At 41.1% G+C, this 18,287-nt stretch overlaps 1 protein-coding gene across 1 annotated transcript; it reads left to right on the forward strand.

Annotated features, from left to right (window-relative positions):
* The first annotated feature begins 1,695 nt into the window (after window positions 1–1,695).
* BBIP1 (BBSome interacting protein 1) lies at window positions 1,696–18,156 on the forward strand. The gene is made up of 4 exons (XM_065894884.1): window positions 1,696–1,722; window positions 1,872–2,020; window positions 13,346–13,416; window positions 17,879–18,156. Exons 2-4 carry the CDS (start codon window positions 1,956–1,958, stop codon window positions 18,043–18,045), a joined length of 303 nt encoding a protein of 100 aa, XP_065750956.1. The 5' UTR covers window positions 1,696–1,722; window positions 1,872–1,955; the 3' UTR covers window positions 18,046–18,156.
* The last annotated feature ends 131 nt before the right edge of the window (window positions 18,157–18,287 follow it).

Raw genomic sequence — 18,287 nt, forward strand, 5'->3', positions numbered from 1 at the left:
GTACTTATCGTGAGGGAGGCAAATACTATACAGTCCACATCTGCAACCCAATTTTGCTTCAGCATCCCCAAAGACTTAGAAAACATTTTTTTGGGTAGGTTGCAAAACATTGCTTCCTCTTTTATTCTCATCACCCCCATTATAATACAAAGCAACAGACAAGAAAATCAAATCACCAACTGCAAGGGTTGAAGGCTTAATTAAACACACACACTCAAAAGCATCTTCTTTTCAACTACCGAAACGGTATTCATTTCACCTGTTTGTACATCCATATTAACACAATTACACAAACCCTCTGTTGATTTTTTTAAAAAAGGAGCAATTAATGGCTTGGCGTCATTATTCTTCTACCTAGGAAAGGGGGGGAGGGGGATGGTACAAAACAATGGATACTGAGGGGCTGGGGAAAAATCGTTTTGTCCTGAAGCCTCTAGCATGGGGCGGGGGGCGGGGGGGGGAAGAAGAGTACTTTTCCTCTGTCCCTAAAATCTACCGCGGAAAGAGGGTGCCATTAGGTATGTCTAACAGAGCAGTCTTGGATGCCTACAACTCGCTTCACCAAGCAACACACCCAAAGCCGACTCACCACTCTTCAAGGAACGGAGAGGAGACGGGGAGAGTGCGGTGGGCTTTGGGGAAGGGGCGAGGAAAGACTCCACCCCATAGCACTACCGCCGCGCCAGGGCCCCCGCCAACGATTCACACGCCCACGGGGCGCCCGGCAGCTTGGGCGCGGTGACCCCGGGAGCCCAGTGGAGCAGCACCGTCCTCCGGGCGCCCCCGGCCCCGGTTCTCGAGCCGGTTTAGTCCTCGCCCGGGCGCTGTCCTGGTCGCCCGCCGCCACCGCAGGCCCGGCCCCGGACGCTGTCAGCCGGCCGGCTCGCTCTCGGTGCTCGGCTGTGGGCCCCGCACGAGAGCCGGCTACTAGGGCCCGGCCCTCCCGGCGACAGCACCCAGGAAAGCGGCGGCGGCGGCGCCTCCCAGGGCCCCGGCCCCTCGGGCCTCGCCCCGGCCCCGCCGGCTCGCGCCTGTCAGGACGCGCGGGGCCTCCCCCTATCGACAGCCCGCCCGACCGCCCGACGGGCAGGAAGGAAGGCAGGAAGAACCGGCCAACAGGCACCCTCCCGCCTCAGCGGCCCCTAGTTACCGTCAGGAGCCGCGACTCCGCCATCCTCCTCGCTCGTCCTCCTTCCTCCTCCTCCTCGGAGGCGACTCTGCCCAACCACCGCCCCCCGCCCGCCCGCCCCTCCCCCACTCGCTCCGCCCCGCCCGCCCGCCCCTATACACACTCTCGCTCCTACCGCCCCGCCCCACCCCTCCGGTGCAGGCCCGTCAATCGCTGGGGAAGAAAAACAGGCGGAGCCAGGGCAACAGACGCTGCCCAATCAGAGTGAGGCACTGTCGCCAGCGACGCTACCCAATCAGAGTAAGGTATGGGCGCCTGCTTCCCTCTCTCCGCCCTTTTCCTTTCCTCCGCTCCTCAACGCGCTCTCTCCCGCCCACAGGGCGCCGCTGGCTAGCTGGGCCACAGAGAGAGCCTCCAGCTGGGTAGAGAGACAACTCTCAATCCGAAGTTACTGTTGACGCTAAGGCAGCCATAACTGATAATGGCATCGGGAGTTTCCGGGCCTCCCGTCTCCTGTGTGACGTAGTTTTCCCTTCGCCCAATCTCATAGTTGCCCTGGGCAACAGTTGAGCCGTCTGGGAAAAGAGGCATCTGTAAGTAGGCCCAAAAGAGAACCAAACGTGACCAGACATCCCATGTTAAACAAGTTAATTCCTATTCCGGACTACCTGCCCGGGTTCGGGGATAGAGGGAGCAGGTTTCCTGGCCCTTATTCTGCTGGGACGTCTGGTCACTTACTTAGGCGGACAGGAGTTTAGGGCTCCGGAATCCCCTGTCTTTCCCGCAAGTTGCCTTTGACACTTCTGAATGGGGTCATGGCAGAAGGATGGGAATAGCTTGCGCCCCCCTTGCCCCAGGGAGTACCCATTCTGACAGGAGTGGCGAAGTTAGGTAAGTGTCCCTTGGTCCCGAACCGTGGGTCAGGCCCGAGCAGACCGAACGGCCCCTGGGAGACAAAGCGCAGATGGGGCTGGCCGGACTCAGAGCCGCTTCCGCTGGAAGAAGGTTTTCTTTCCGGGCTGGCCAGGCGGCGGCCCGCCCCCCACCCCCCTCCGCCCCTTTGAGGTTCCCTGTGGGGTGAGGCGGCTCAACCGGCTCCCGTCGCCGCGCGCTGCTGCAAGCTGGGACGGGAGGGGCCTGGGTGTGGCCCCTAACTCCGGCGAAGTGGAGCTCCTGACGACGCCCCCGCAAAGTCTGTTACGTACTTTCACCCCCTGACCTTTGAGATGGGAGAATTCTGGAGCTTGAGGAAATCATTTTCCATTCCCAGCTATAAAGGAAAAAGATGGTTACCCACCACCGCGGCAACACCTCTAAGTCTTATTTTCGCACTTCCTGTCTTCAGATTCTGAATTTTCTCCCTTTTCTTTGTTTCTCTTCTGGTGGGGGTTTGTAAGCATTGACTGCAGCTCTGGATGAAGGTATACTGCCCTAATCCTGCGTGTCTACGGTTTATTAAACAATGTGAATATTCGTAAAACTATCGTATTAGTTTTATATGGCTCTTTACCAGAATTGTCACATATTATCTCATGTAGTTCCTTCTGTAGGTTTTGAGTCAACAGCTGTGAGTCATCTTGGTAATATCGGTTTGGATGCCTAAAGCTGCGGGAAAAAGGATCAGGAGAACTTTCAGGTAAACTGAAAATTGTTTATATCCAGGCCAGTCAACAACAAGGGTGCACACCTACCTTCTTTGCTTAGTTTCTTTTTGTATCCTTAGTACTCATGCTCCAGCCAAAATGAACTATGTATTCTTTTCTCTAACAAGGTTTATCACTGAAGCACCAACCTTTTGTGATTCTGTATCCATGTCCTAGTTATAATTGGAGGTGTGTTTCCAGATTCTCCCCAGCAGGAAGTAATTTTCTCTGAGCTTACCTAGCACTTTTTGTACCTCTTTTATGACAACCACTATTTTGTATAACAGCTGCTTGTGTTCTTAGCTTCACTACCATATTTACTCCTAAATAGAATGGTTTGTATCAGATTTATCTGCCTGTTACTTTACCCTGCACATGATATTATTTTGATAAATACTGAAAAATGGAATATATTGGGTGTCTCCTGGATGCCCAAGATGTTGCCAGCAAAGTTTAAGGGAATTTCAGTTTATCAGAAATTCAGCATAGTCCCTGTTACTCAACCTTTTCTTAGGCTTCCACTCTGAAGTCTCTTCAAAATGATTTCTTCCCTCCATATTTTATTAAAGAAATATTCATAGATTAAAAATTTTAAAGAATACAATAAACATTCATGTAGGTTTCACCTAGATCCAACAGTTGTTAACATCGTGCCATATTTATTTCACTCCTTCTCATACACTTTTTGTCACTGAGACATTTGGAAATAGGTTGCAGACACCTATTGTTAAGCAGACATCTCTAAAATTCCCGACATGTATTTCCTAAGAATTATAAAGTTCTCCTGCAAAACATCATTATCACAACTAAGGAAGTTAATGATTCTGTAGTCTTTGAAATTCAATCCAAATGTATGTACATTTTCCCATTTGACCCAAGAATGTCTTTTATACCTTCTCCTCCTTGCAAAAAAAAAAACAAAACCAGGATCCAGTTATGGTTTATGTATTGTATTTGGGTATTATAACTCTTTGGCCTTAATCTAGAACAGTTCCCCCATCTCTCTTTCCCTTGTGACATTGTCATTTTGAAGTGTTCAGGCCAGGGGTCTTTTTGAATATCTCCTTTTTTCTTATTTCTTGTAAATCAGAAGTTGGTCTGGAGGTGTGATTAGATTCAGTTTAACATTTTTTGCAAGAATACTTCACAGTATTCATACTTTTCCAATCATGATTAAGTCTTCTCAAATGAAGCTACTTTTACCATACCATGAGCTGCTTGTTAAATCCATCCCACTTCTCAACATAACCACCCTTCTATGATATCCTACAAAGAAGAGTTTGGTATTTAATCCTCTTGTCTACGTAGAGTATGAGAGTGCCCTGCAATGACAACATAGACTGTCTACCTTTTAATAAAGTGTTGCTGCTACTTTGCGTACACTTGGAGCTGATGCAATGTAACCTTCAGCAAAGTGTACTGATGTCAGCATAGTTTCATGAGTTTTTAACTCCTGGCACCCCAGGGACAGTTGATGAAAGATGTGTGGGCCCTGCAATTCAAATACAGATGAATCTTGATGTTATCAAAGCAGAGACTGAGGCAACTGCTGGCCATCTGGCCACATCCAATTTCGGCAATGTTATTTTTCTCCCTGAAACTCTTGCAAGTCCTAATTAGTCCTGGTATTTCTGTGATAGGCTTTTGGTAGCATTCATCAGAGCTTATTAAAAATTGCAAAATCAAGATTATACTTAGCACTTAGTACATTAGGTACAGTCTGTGTCCAATGGATAGAGAAGTGTTTGCAGAATTTACTTCATAATCACAAGAGGAAAACTCCCCAGATTGCCAAGCTTATGTATTCCTTCTATCCTAGACTTATATTTGATCATGAAAGATAAGCAGAAGGAAGAAAATGCACTTAAGGGGACAAAAGAAAATGGTCTGGTAGGGCAAAAATTCTTAGATTGATATAGAATGTTTTTAGCCTTCATATTGAAAGTTAAGTAATGCACTCCTTCAGTTACTTCTTTTGTGTAGAAGAAAATTTGCTCATGGTGGGACTATGAAACAGTTTTAAGTTTACTCCAGATTCAAATAAGGCAAAATAATATACCAATTAAGACCACAGATTTTAGAATCAGACCTGGGTTTCAGGAACAGGCACATTCATTAGCTGGTGACTTTGGACAGTTTACTCATTCTGTTTATCATCTATTAAATGGAGCCGTAAAACCTCTTAGAATTGTTGAACAGAATGAGTCAAACACATAAAATGCTTTATTTTAGCATAGTGTATAGTATATGGTCAGTGTATGGTAGTTATTATTAGTAGCTTCTAAAGCAGTCCAATCTGAGTACATTGTAGGCATTAAATATTTACTTATTGAATGAGTGAATGACTTTAAGTTGGTTCTCCAACTTTAATGTGGGGAACTTAATTAAAAATTAGAGATTCTGATTCATGAGTCTGGGGAAGACTCCTGAAGAATCTGTATTTTTAATAATTGTCCAGGGGATTTTGATATAGGTGATCTGAGGTTCAGGCTTTCAGAAATAGTAAAGTATCAAACAATTCTTTATTTCCCCTTCCTTGAATACTATTGAAGTAGGTTTATATCTCTGATGCTGAGAATATAAAAAGTTCTTCAGATACGTTTTTTTAAAAAGGTTTAACCCTTCTTTAAAGGTTAGTAGCTAACAGTTTTAGAACCACTTTCTAGTACTGAATTTTGAAAAAACAAATTATTAGAAAAAGGTATTCTGCATGAGTAGGATATGTCATTTTCTACTAATTTAACAGTAGTGTCTGCTACTGGAATGTAACAGAACCAATGGCATCATCCAGGTTCACCCAAGAAGAGCAGTTCCTGTTCTTAGGCCTAGGCATGTTTCAGAAGCTAGACACTGCACATATTATTCACATGAGTCTGGATTAATTAGCCAAATTGAACATGTTGCAACATTTTTCTACCAGCAGATGCCAGATAGCAAAACAAAACAGAATCTACTCTAGTTTCCAACTACATGACATATGATGTTATTTGGCATCTCTGGTTGAACATTATCAATCCAAATTAAGCAGTCTGCTAGCATGCGGTCAACCACTTGAGTGAGAGTGAGCATTACTAATTTGTATCTGCTGAAAAACACGTTTTTTGGGACTCCCTCTTTCACCTTTTTTCATGTTAGTTTACATTCAGAAATCTAATATGCGTTTGAAAATTCATCTGTCAGTCAACCACACAAGTCTTGCATAAGACAAAAGATAAATTTTTTCATTTTTGTTCCTGCCATTCCTGCCACCCCCATCGACAACCTGCAGCAGGGAGATTGAACTTACTTAAAAGGAATTAATAAATAGTCACAAAAGAAAAATATCCTTTACTGTATTCTACATAAACAAGGTTGCTTCCAGTGCCTCCCTCGGTTCCCAGAGATTGTATTTTCGCTTCTTAATGCCCATTAATGATAAAAGAGGATCGTTTGGCATGTAATATATTGGCGTGGCTCTGTTTTACTGAAGTTGTGAAGTCAGGTGCCTATAGTTGCCGGGCAGGTAATGTTAAGGGAAACAATAGGCAGTGGTGGGGATTGGAGAACTCCCCATGCTCATCTAAATGGGGCATCACTTCCCAGCCCCAGCCAAATTTTGCCATCTGGGGATATGGACCTGGTGTTACCAGATTTGTCAAGAGGAACTAAAATGTGGACTTCATGTGAAATATCCTGATTTTTAAAAATTTTTTTTTTGTTTTGAAATCTCCTGACTTTTAAACATTGGCTTGAATACTTTTTAAATATTAATCAAGCCAGCAAAACATTTAACTGGGTAGCACCAAGGGCTACGAGTTTATGACCTCTGTGTTTCTTGCATAAAAACGCAATTGGTACTTTGGTTGAAAATCTCAGAATGCTTTAGAAATGTTTCCTTTTTTGCCGTATTTCAGGTGCATTTACTTCTCTAAGTAAGGTAACAAGTCACTTATCGCCTCCATCAAAAATTAAAGATAGAGGGGCTTCCCTGGTGGCACAGTGGTTGAGAGTCTGCCTGCCGATGCAGGGGACACGGGTTTGTGCCCCAGTCCGGGAAGATCCCACATGCCACGGAGTGGCTGGGCCCGTGAGCCATGGCCGCTGAGCCTGCGCGTCCGGAGCCTGTGCTCTGCAACAGGAGAGGCCACAACAGTGAGAGGCCCACATACTGCAAAAAAAAAAAAAAAATTAAAGATAGACTCTTATGTACACCAAGTGTCTATTTCCTTGATTGCAATTTAAAAGGTTTTTACTCTTTTCCACCAAATTAAAAACTTGTTCACATTTTCTCAACCTTGAATTATATTAGGAAATAAGTTTTCTTTATTATCATATCTTTAATATATTTAAGAAAAATGGGATTTCCCTGGTGGTGCAGTGCTTAAGAATCTGCCTGCCAATGCAGGGGACACGGATTCAAGCCCTGGTCCAGGAAGATCCCACATGCCGTGGAGCAGCTAAGCCCGTGCGCCACAACTACTGAGGCCACGTGCCATAGCTACTGAAGTCTGCGCACATCTAGAGCCCATGCTCCACAACAAAAGAAGCCACTGCAGTGAGAAGCCTGCGCGCCGCAACGAAGAGTAGCCTCCACTGGTCGCAACTAAAGAAAAGCCGGCATGCAGCAACGAAGACCCAACGCAGCCCAAAATTAATTAATTAAATTTAAAGAAAAGAAAGAACAATCTGGTAGCCCATGCTCTTTAAAAGTAAATAATTAAGAAAGATTTTTAAAGGAAAACATCTTTAAATAGATCATGCTCTTTTGTAGGTACTGTGGTGGTGATGAGGATTCAGAGGGTTTTTAAGTGTGGGAAGGCACTTAACAGGAAATCTACAACAAGTTTTTTATTATAGAGATATGAAAATTAGACATGGAATAATAAATGTCATACTGTATTTCTAAGCACTTTTACATTCACTTTTCATTTGAACCTTGCAACTCAAGACTGGTACTAAACATGTTTTTTATGAGAAAATCAAACCTCCAATTGGTTAGGAAATGTTTTCAATGTCACAAAGCTAATTAGCCAGAGTACAACCCATTTAAAGTATAAATATGGAATATACTGACCCGAAAAAAATGAAAACAAACAAAAATGCCAGTACAAGCTTTTGTTTTAAATCATACATTGGATTATACTGTTGCAGCTTGTTTAAAATACTTGGGATCCTAGAATACTCTGAAGCATTCAATTTCAGAATTTAAAAATGGGGTTTTGTACAATTAGGATAAGCTGGTAAGTTTAGATAAATTAATGGAGGAGAAAAAATGATGAAAAGCTAATGGTGGACTAGAAGTGGTAGGCACACCACTTGACCCACAGAATGGCTCTTTTGGGGCTCCTATCAAAGATCAAATATTAGACTAAGGAGACTTTAGTATGACCTAGGAGGAGAGTTTTTAAAACATCCAAATCCTGGCCTGAGCATTTTTAGAAGCTAAGACTTGGCTTTGGCATCCACAGTATGTTTCCATTTTGATATTTCTGATCCATATGTATATGTTTTGAGTTACCAGGAATGGAATTTGGATTTGAGTAATCTATTCCTCTTCTCTGTCTGCCCCCATCTGACTGTAGTCTACATTTTCCAGCTGGCTAGATGAAAATAGAGTACAATTTAAAGCTAACAGTCCTGTTTAGCTATTTAACCCATGATCTTGGTCTCAACAGTATGTTCTCATATAAGCTAATCTATGAAAAATATGCAGAACTTGTAAGCTTTTCAAGTGTTGCTTATTGCTGATTAAGCTTGAGATCTGACATTTCCAGTGGCAGCATCTTTTAAAAATAAGACTAATGCTATAAAACAAAACCCACAGACAAAAAGCAGTATTTTTTCCTACTAAGAGTTTTTTTTAGCCATTAACTTTATTCTTTATGCTCAGTAATTATATTATTGATGTGTAATTTATTTTTATTGATTTTCACTAATAATTGGAATAACTCAATCCAAAATATTTTAAGTTTTCATTTAAATTTATAAACATTTTTGTGGCAGAGAAGTATGGTAGGATAATTACTAAAATATGTTCAAGCATGAAAACATACATTAAAAGAAAATTAAGTGGAGTGGAAATAGAGATGTAGGGAGAAAAAAAGATACAAAATTTCTGACTTAAAAAAGAGTTCTTGGGACTTCCCTGGTGGCACAGTGGATAAGAATCCGCCTGCCAGTTCAGGGGACACAGGATCAAGCCGTGGTCTGGGAAGATCCCACGTGCCGCAAAGCAGCTAAACCCATGCGCCACAACTACTGAGCCTGCGCTCCAGAGCCCGCAAGCCACAACTACTGAAGCCTGCACGCCAAGAGCCCGTGGTCCGCAACAAGAGAAGCCACCGCAATGAGAAGCCCCAGCACCGCAATGAAGAGTAGCCCCCGCCCACCGCAACTAGGGAAAGCTCACGCGCAGCAACGAAGACCCAACACAGCCAGAAAAATAAAATCTTAAAAAAAAAATTTTTTTAAGTTCTTCATTTTTTATTAATGTATGATGGTAGCTATCAGATTGCTATGATATTTTGATTATATATATATTTTTAAGGATTATTATGTTATTTTTAAATATGCTGGAAATTTTATCCTTTGTAACTAAACTTATAACAAATTTATATGTCTATCTAGAAATGTGTAAAAGGTGACCTAATTTCTCTGCCTAGTTTTTTCAAAAGGGTTCTACAAGGATAAAATTTGAGGACTACTGAACACATTCTTAAGGTTCAGAAGGACACACTAGTGCTCTTGTCCAGTCCCACACCCATAATTTAATTTGGTTGTCAAAGTACATCTAGTTTGGTTATCAAACTAAATCTCCCCAGAGATTTCTAACTTGTCCAAGTTGTATGACTAATTTATGTTATCAACATGTGTATGATTGACTTAAAGTACTAATCCTGCCTAGACATAAATGCTTTTCAACTCTCACGCCAACAACTTAGTAAAATTTTTCATGACAAAGATTTGGTTTCCCTCTGGGTTCTTTTGTGTTAATTTTAGACATCTAACTCAAATGCTACAACAGGTTTGGTTCCTTTATCATGATTTTGAAACACATTATCCGTCAAAACCATTATCTCTGGGAGAAATTACAAACTAAAGAAACTGGGGGGAAGGGAAACAGCAGATTATTTTCTAATTACCCAGACTAAAAGCTTCAAAAAGTGACTAATTGACACTGCATTCTCTAAGCATTAAAAGTTTGGGTTCTATTACTGTAGGAATTTTCTTTTACTTTTTTTTTTTTTGCGGTACGCGGGCCTCTCACTGTTGTGGCCTCTCCCGTTGCGGAGCACAGGCTCCGGACGCGCAGGCTCGGCGGCCAAGGCTCACGGGCCCAGCCACTCCGCGGCACGTGGGATCCTCTCGGACCGGGGCACGAACCCGTGTCCCCTGCATCGGCAGGCGGACCGTCAACCACTGCGCCACCAGGAAAGCCCCATTTTACTTTTGCAATTTAATGTTTTCTCTTAAAATATGGCTTGCCCATCTGTATCATTTTAAAACCTGGCATAGTACTCCATGGTATGGTGGTTCCGTGATTTATTTGACCTGTGACATGTGCCTGAATGCAGTGCCCTAATGAACATTCTTATTATATCTTTACACACTCATGCTTTGTTTCTTTAGTGAGCATTACTAGTAGAAGGTTTGGGTCAAAGAAAATGTGCATATTTAGTTTTAGTAGATACTACAAAATATTAAAAGATACTATAAATTATCCCTCTAAAAAAGCTGTACCAACAAACTTGCCCACCAATAGAGAGTGTCCATTACCCTATACATTCCCTAACTGAATACTAGGCTTCTGATTTTCTTGCAATCTCAAAAGATACAACACACACACCAAAATGAGACCACAATGATTTTCACTTTCTTAATGAGGCTATAATGATTTTCCTGTTCAAATTGTAACCACCACAACACCCAGCCCTCCTAAATCCCCTTAAACTATTTTATTTTCTATAACACTTACTACCATTATGTTATTTGTTTCTCTCCCCATACTCTAGACTGTAAGCTCTGAAAGAGCAAACATTTTTTTCTCTTTTGTTCACTAATGAATGGTGCGTGGCACATGGTAGACACTCACATACTTATTGAATTGAATGATGTGGCACTTGAATAATACACATGAATTTCATCCCTAGCTGATATATTTCTTCTTTGGCCCATCTATCCCTGGTGGTACACACATATTACCTTACCAATTAGAAAGTACCCTTAGGGGTAGCCACAACTCCTTAGGGTGCATCACACCAGGCAAAACACCCATGCTTGGCTATTAGCAGATACCCTGGAGAAGGATATAAATGCTCCTTCCTACGCTGGGCTCCCTGGGCAGTTGATTATCAAGACAGTGTAGCCTTGGCAGTGCTGGGCATCCAACCACCACCTTGCTTATTTTAGCCCTCCCTTCCTGTTCCTCTCCTGCCAATGCCTAGGGGGGCCTAGGAACAAGAATCAACCCTAGCAAAGTAGACACTCCACCCAGGCAAGTGACAGCACTGATCTTCCCCACACCAGGCCCAACCCACTCCCTACAAGGCCTTTGGCTCCACACCCTTTCCAGTAACAATGGAAGCTTACTCAGAGAATTAAGGTTTGGTAGGCTTGTTTTCCGCAAGCCAGATTTTGGATGTGAAAGAGGTATAAAGAAGAGAGAGCAAAAGATAGTGATTAAATTCTGAGTAACTAGAGTTGCTACTCTAAAACAGCTAAGATTTAAGTATTTGTTCATCATTTTATCATTTTGGTGATTAAAAATTTGGTGATATAAAAACCCTTAGGGCTTTCCTGGTGGCGCAGTGGTTGAAAGTCCGCCTGCCGATGCAGGGGACACGGGTTTGTGCCCCGGTCCGGGAAGATCCCACATGCCGCAGAGCGGCTGGGCCCATGAGCCATAGCCACTGAGCCTGCGCGTCCGGAGCCTGTGCTCCGCAACGGGAGAGGCCACAACAGTGAGAGGCCTGCGTACCGCAAAAAAAAAAAACCCTTAGATGCTATGCATTTCTCTCACATTCATCAACATTTATAATGTCTATCCTCCCTTTCAGTAGCGTATCATGTCAGATTTGTACCAAATAAGGGCCTAATGAATATTTTCATTGTGTTATCCTTAATGGAGAGGCTAAGTATTGTTTGTTATAGTTGTATTCAGGCTACTCAGAGATCTGCAATATTACTAACCTTCAACAAAAACAAAAAAAAAGAATGATCACTAGTTATCGCTGGCAGGCCTAAGTAACAAGAAGGAAAGAATGTATCAGAAGGAGAAGCTGTGCATTCTGAGTAAATTGTATATTGCATTTATCTCAGATTCTAGGTAGTGATGAGTTGCTTTATTCCTGGTCCATTCCCTACTTCATCTTCATTCCCAGAGAGAGCAGTATAGGGGTAAGTTTCAGTGACAGTTGTGGAAAGCAGATAGAGCTTCCTCAGGAACTTTAGATCTTCCAGAATAGGAATTTGAACAAGAAGGGGAAGAGGCTTGGTGGATGGGGAGTATGAAGCTTTTTTTAGGAATGTCAAAGTAGAGGTAATGGGAATAACTAAGACCAGAAGCAGCTTCACTTGATTATAACTAATTTGCAGTGGGTGGTAAAGGCAGGCACCAAGCCAGCATCACCACATTATAAATAATCTTTCTTCTGTGGTGGTGATGTTGTGAAAGATATACAGTGAGTTGCATCAGTATGGCGAAATATCACAAAATGGGTGGGACTGTCTAGAGTAGCATCTGTGTTTGGAAAGGGGTCATGCTACAAGTTACAGTCCAGAACACCTTGAATATATATAACATGGCATAAACTGGGATGTAACACTGGGAACGGTTGTCATCAGCCAGAGATGACATATATGCTGGGATATTCATAACAAAATACTCACGTGAGGGTATTCACTGATGCTTCAGCACAGAGTATCTCTGTATTAGAGGAAAATAATAAACTGAGAGCACACCTCACTTCTGGTATTCAAGAGCCAATATCACCTGTTTGTGTTGCTTCCTTACAGATTGCAGCTGTGTAGCCAGTAACTGATCCTTAAGATGCTTTTTGTCATTATAGCAAAGGAATTAAAGTAGAAACTGGCTGTTAGTTACTGAAGGAAGTGGGGATGTTAGGCAGTATTTACATACTACCTCCTCCTTTCCCTAACAGTCTGCCTTACCCCACCTTCCAAATGGTCATGTCTTTTACATCACCCACCATTCAGGGGAGATGCTATCAGCTGCACATAAATCCCTTTGGTTTTCCTCAGCTGGATAGATAACTATTGGATAATTTACCTTTGCCTGAAAAACTTAAGCCCAATTTTCACTAGGAGGGGAAAAATTTAGAACATGCAGCCTTCCAATTACCACCACCACTTATGAATGAAAGTTGACAAGATCTGCATGCTTATATGAACTATCTCAACCTTGTTTCAATGAAAAGACTCACAGGTAATTAATGGGAAAATTATGCAAGGATAGGATAGTTCATTTTCTATAGGAATTGTGATTTTCTTAAACTACAATGGAAATATCTATCTCAAGCAATATGCTTTGGGAATTCATTCTTGAATAGTACTAATAATTGTTTTCTCATTGAAGGAAGAAACTATCCAACAATTCGGATATGGCAGAAATGAAGTCAATGTTCCGGGAAGTTCTTCCAAAACAAGGTATCTAAGTTACAAATACTTAGGTCATAGAATATTGTAGGAACCTAAAAACTAATAGGCAGTGTCATGTAGCAGGCTCAATAGCTAAATATCTGAAACTATTTTGTGTTCTATACACACATACTCTCCACCTTTACTATGCTTCTGTCATGAGTAGGTTGTAAAGGAGTAATCCATTGCCTCCCCGCCTCCACTAGTAAAAGGATGTAAAATGACGGTTGGATTGTTTCTTAAATGTAGAAATTCTGTTACACTCAAGATTGCAGATTACAATAAGGAATTTCCAGTGGAAAAAAATAGCACCATAATTTACCATAATACTAAATAAGGTCTGAAAATGGGGGAAAAGAAACCTAAATCAAACAATGTAGCAAAAGCTGAATTACAATTACATTCAGTAATTTGAGTATTCATGTTAATACCATACTTTACTACATATTTGTTGTTGTTGTATTTCCATTTCTTTTTTTTACTGAAGTATAGTTGATTTACAGTGTTGTGTTACAGGTGTATCGCAAAGTGACTCAGTTATACATACATATATATCTACTTTTTTTCAGATTCTTTTCCCTTATAGGTTATTACAAAATATTTAGTATAGTTCCCTGTGTTATACAGTAGGTCCTTGGTGTTTATTTTATATATAGTAGTGTGTCTATGTTTATTCCAAACTTCTAAGTTATCCCTCCCACACCTTTCCCCTTTGGTGACCATAAGTTTGTTTTCTGTGTCTGTGGGTCTATTTCCGTTTTGTATGTAAGTTTATTTGTATCATGATTTTTAGATTTCACATATAAGCAATATCATATGATATTTGTCTTTCTCTGTCTTACTTCACTTAGTATGAAAGTATCTAGGTCCATCCATATTGCTGCAAATGGCATTATTTCGTTCGTTTTTATGGTTGACTAATATTCCATTGTGTGTGTGTGCATGTATGTGTGTGTATATATACACACACATATATATATACACATATATATATACACACACACACACATATATATACCACATCTTTATCCATTCACCTGTCAGTGTACATTTAGTTTGCTTCCATGTTCTTGGCTATTGTAAATAGTGCTGCAGTGAACATTGGGGTGCATGTATCTTTTCAAATTATGGTTTTCTTCAGATATATGTCCAGGAGTGGGATTGCAGGATCATATGGTAGCTCTATTTTTAGTTTTTTAAGGAAACTCCATGCTGCTCTCCATAGTGGCTGTACCAATTTACATCTCCACTGTAGGAGGGTTCCTTTTTCTCGACACCCTCTCCAGCATTTATTATTTGTAGACTTTTTGATGATGGCCATTCTGAACAGTGTGAGGTGATACCTCATTATAGTTTTGATTTGCATTTCTCTAATATTAGTGAAGTTGATCATTTTTTCATGTGTCTATTGGCCATCCGTATGTCTTTGGAGAAATGTCTGTTCAGATCTTTTGCCCATTTTTTTATTGGGTTGTTTGGTTTTTTTTGATATTGAGTTGTATTAGGTATTTGTATATTTTGACGATTAATCCCTTGTCAGTCTCATCACTTGCAAACATTTTCTCCCATTCTGTAGGTTGTCTTTTTGTTTAGTTTATGGTTCCCTTTGCTGTGCAAAAGCCTTTAATTAGGTCCCATTTGTTTATTTTTGTTTTTATTTACATTACTCTAGGAGACAGGTCCAAAAAGATATTGCTGCAATTTATGTCAAAGACTGTTCTGCCTATGTTTTCCTCTAGGAGTTTTATAGAATCAGGTCTTACATTTAGATCTTTAATCCATTTTATTTTTCTGTGTGGTGTTAGAGAATGTTCTAATTTCATTCTTTTACATGTAGCTGTCTAGTTTTCCCAGCACCACTTACTGAAGAGAGTGTCTTTTCTCCGTTGTATATTCTTGACTCCTTTGTCATAGATTAATTGACCATAGGTGAGTGGGTTTGTTTCTGGGCTTTCTATCCTGTTCCATTGATCTGTATGTCTGGTTTTGTGCCATACCATTCTGTTTTGATTACTGTAGCTTTGTCATGTAGTCTGCTGTCAGGGAACCTGATTCCTCCAGCTCCGTTTTTCTTTCTCAAGATTGCTTTGTCTATTCAGGGTCTTTTGTGTTTACATACAAATTTTTAAATTTTTTGTTCTAGTTCTGTGAAAAATGCCATTGCTAATTTGATAGGGATTGCATTGACTCTGTAGATGGGCTTGCATAATATAGTGATTTTGACAATAATGACTCTCCTAATCCAAGAATATGGTATATCTTTCCATCTGTTTGTGTCGTCTTTGATTTCTTTCATCCCTGTCTTATAGTTTTCAGAGTTAGGTCTTTTGCCTCCCTAGATGGGTTTATTTTCCTAGGTATTTTATTCTTTTTGATGTGATGGTAAATTGGATTATTTCCTTATTTCCTCTTTCTGATCTTTCATTGTTAGTGTATAGAAATGCAACAAATTTCTGTGTATTAATTTTGTATCCTGTGACTTTACTGAATTCATTGATGAGCTCTAGTATTTTTCTGGTAGTGTCTTTAGGATTTCCTATGTATAGTATCATGTCATCTGCAAACTGTGACAGCTTTGCTTCTGCCTTTCCAATTTGGATTCCTTTTATTTCTTTTTCTTCCCTGATGGCTGTGACTAGGACTTCCAAAACTATGTTGAATAAAAGTGGCAAGATTGGGCATCCTTGTCTTGTACCTGACCTTAGAGGAATGCTTTCAGCTTTTCACCGTTGAGTATGTTAGCTGTGGGTTTGTCATATATGGCCTTTATTATGTTGAGGTATGTTCCCTCTATGCCCAATTCCTGGAGAGTTTTTTTTTTATCATAAATGGATGTTGAATTTTATCAGAAGCTTTTTCTGCATCTATTGAGATGATCGTGTGGCTTTTATTCTTCAATTTGTTGATGTGGTATATGGCACTGATTTGCAGATATTGAAAACACCTTGCTTCCCTAGGATGAATCCCACTTGGTCATGGTGTATGATCCTTTTAATATATTGTTGGATTCAGTTTGTTAGTATTTTGCTGAGGATTTTTGCATCTTGCTCATCAGTGATACTGGCCTGTAATTGTCCTTCTTTGTGGTATCTTTGTGATACCTGTGGTTTTGGTATCAGGGTGATGGTGGCCTCATAGAAGGAGTTTGGAAGTGTTCCTTCCTCTGCAATTTTTTGGAATAGTTTCAGAAGGACAGGTGCTAACTCTTCTCTGAATGTTTGGTAGAATTCACCTGTGAAGCCATCTGGTCCTGGACTTTTTTCAGGGGTATTTTAATCACAGATTCAATTTCAGTGCTTATAATTGGTCTGTTCATATTTTCTATTGCTTCCTGGTTGTCTTGGGAGATTGTACTTTTCTAAAAATGTCCATTTCCTCTAGGTTGTCCATTTGATTGGCATATAGCTGCTTGTAACTTCTCCTTTTTCTAGTTTTACTGATTTGGGCCCTCTCCCTTTTTCTTGATGAGTCTGGCTAAAGGTTTATCAATTTCATGTATCTTTTCAGAGAACCAGCTTTTAGTCTCATTAATCTTTTCTATTGTTTTTGTTAACGTCCCAAGCAAGATGTTAGCCTTCAGATGAGTACTCTTGTATATGTTTGCCACCTGAGAACCACAGTCACCTCACACCTCCCCAGCAGACCCTCCAAGACCAGCAGGTCCATTTTGCCCACGCTCCTATCAAGTCACTGCACTTTTGCCCTGGATCCCAGGGCACACAATACCTGGTATGTGTGTTCCAAGAGTGGAGAGTCTGTTTCCCCCAGTCCTGTGGAGCTCCTGCATTCAGGCGCTACTGACCTTCTAAGCCAAATGCCCTGAGGGCTCCCCTCCTGATGCCAGACCCCCGGGGTTGGGAGCCTGACATGGGGCTCAGAACTCTCAATCCTGTGGGAGAACAACTGCAACGTAACTGTCCTCTGGTTTGTGGGGTTTACCCACCCTGGGGGGTATGGGATATGATTCTATTGCGAGTGTGCCCCTCCTGCCATCTCACTGGGTTTCTGCCTTATGTCTTTGGATGTATCTTTTTTGATAGGTTTCAGTCTTTTTTATCGACGGTTGTTCAGCATTGTGATTTTGGTGTGCTCACAAGAGGGGGTGAGCTCAAGGTCCTTTTACTGTGCCATCTTGTTCCTCCTCTTATTTCTATGTACATTGTATTTCCCCCAAATTTTTTTTTGAGATTAAACGTTTGACACAAAAAGTTGTCTCGTTGTAGCTTAGGATCTTAAAAAATTCAATACCTTATGAACTTCCTAGTATTAAATGTTGCTTTTATATTGAAGATATGCTGTAGGGTAAATGTTGTTTTTATATTTTTATACTGAAGATACACTGTGGGGGGAACTATGAGAACAAGAGATTTTTCAACGTCAATGGATTAAGTTTTTACACCTTAATTCTAGCTGCAAATCCAAACCACCAAACAGCTGTGTTATCTCACTCCTGCTTTCTTTTTAACTTTAGGGCAGTTGTCTGTAGAAGATATAACCACAATGGTGCTGTGTAAACCCAAACTTTTACCCCTAAAATCTCTGACTCTGGAAAAACTGGAGAAAATGCAGCAAGCAGCACAGGATACAATTCGCCAACAGGAAATGGCAGAAAAGGAACCACCGCAAATAAGTCACTGAATGATAACTTAGCACTTCTGCAGAACACCCTACACCTTCCTTACTATTAACAATAGCTAGAAAATAACCTGCATCTGTATGCTGAAAGCAGTATGTATTAATAAAACAGATTTTATTCCCATAATATAAAAATAACCAAGATTAATAAAACTTGGATTGTGAATTTAAACACTCCGATTTGGGGCTTCCCTGGTGGTGCAGTGATTAGGAATCTGCCTGCCAGCGCAGGGGACATGGGTTCG

Source organism: Phocoena phocoena, chromosome 16, assembly GCF_963924675.1.
Source record: "Phocoena phocoena chromosome 16, mPhoPho1.1, whole genome shotgun sequence".
Lineage (NCBI taxonomy): Eukaryota > Metazoa > Chordata > Mammalia > Artiodactyla > Phocoenidae > Phocoena > Phocoena phocoena.

What these genes read in the sequence shown, in the direction of transcription:
- BBIP1 (XM_065894884.1), top strand. Translation starts at nt 1,956, where the DNA reads ATGGGAATAGCTTGCGCCCCCCTTGCCCCAGGGAGTACCCATTCTGAC. An exon ending in GACAGGAGTGGCGAAGTTAG is followed by an intron (nt 2,021 to 13,345) that starts GTAAGTGTCCCT and finishes TTCTCATTGAAG; the next exon opens with GAAGAAACTATCCAACAATT. An exon ending in GGAAGTTCTTCCAAAACAAG is followed by an intron (nt 13,417 to 17,878) that starts GTATCTAAGTTA and finishes TTTTAACTTTAG; the next exon opens with GGCAGTTGTCTGTAGAAGAT.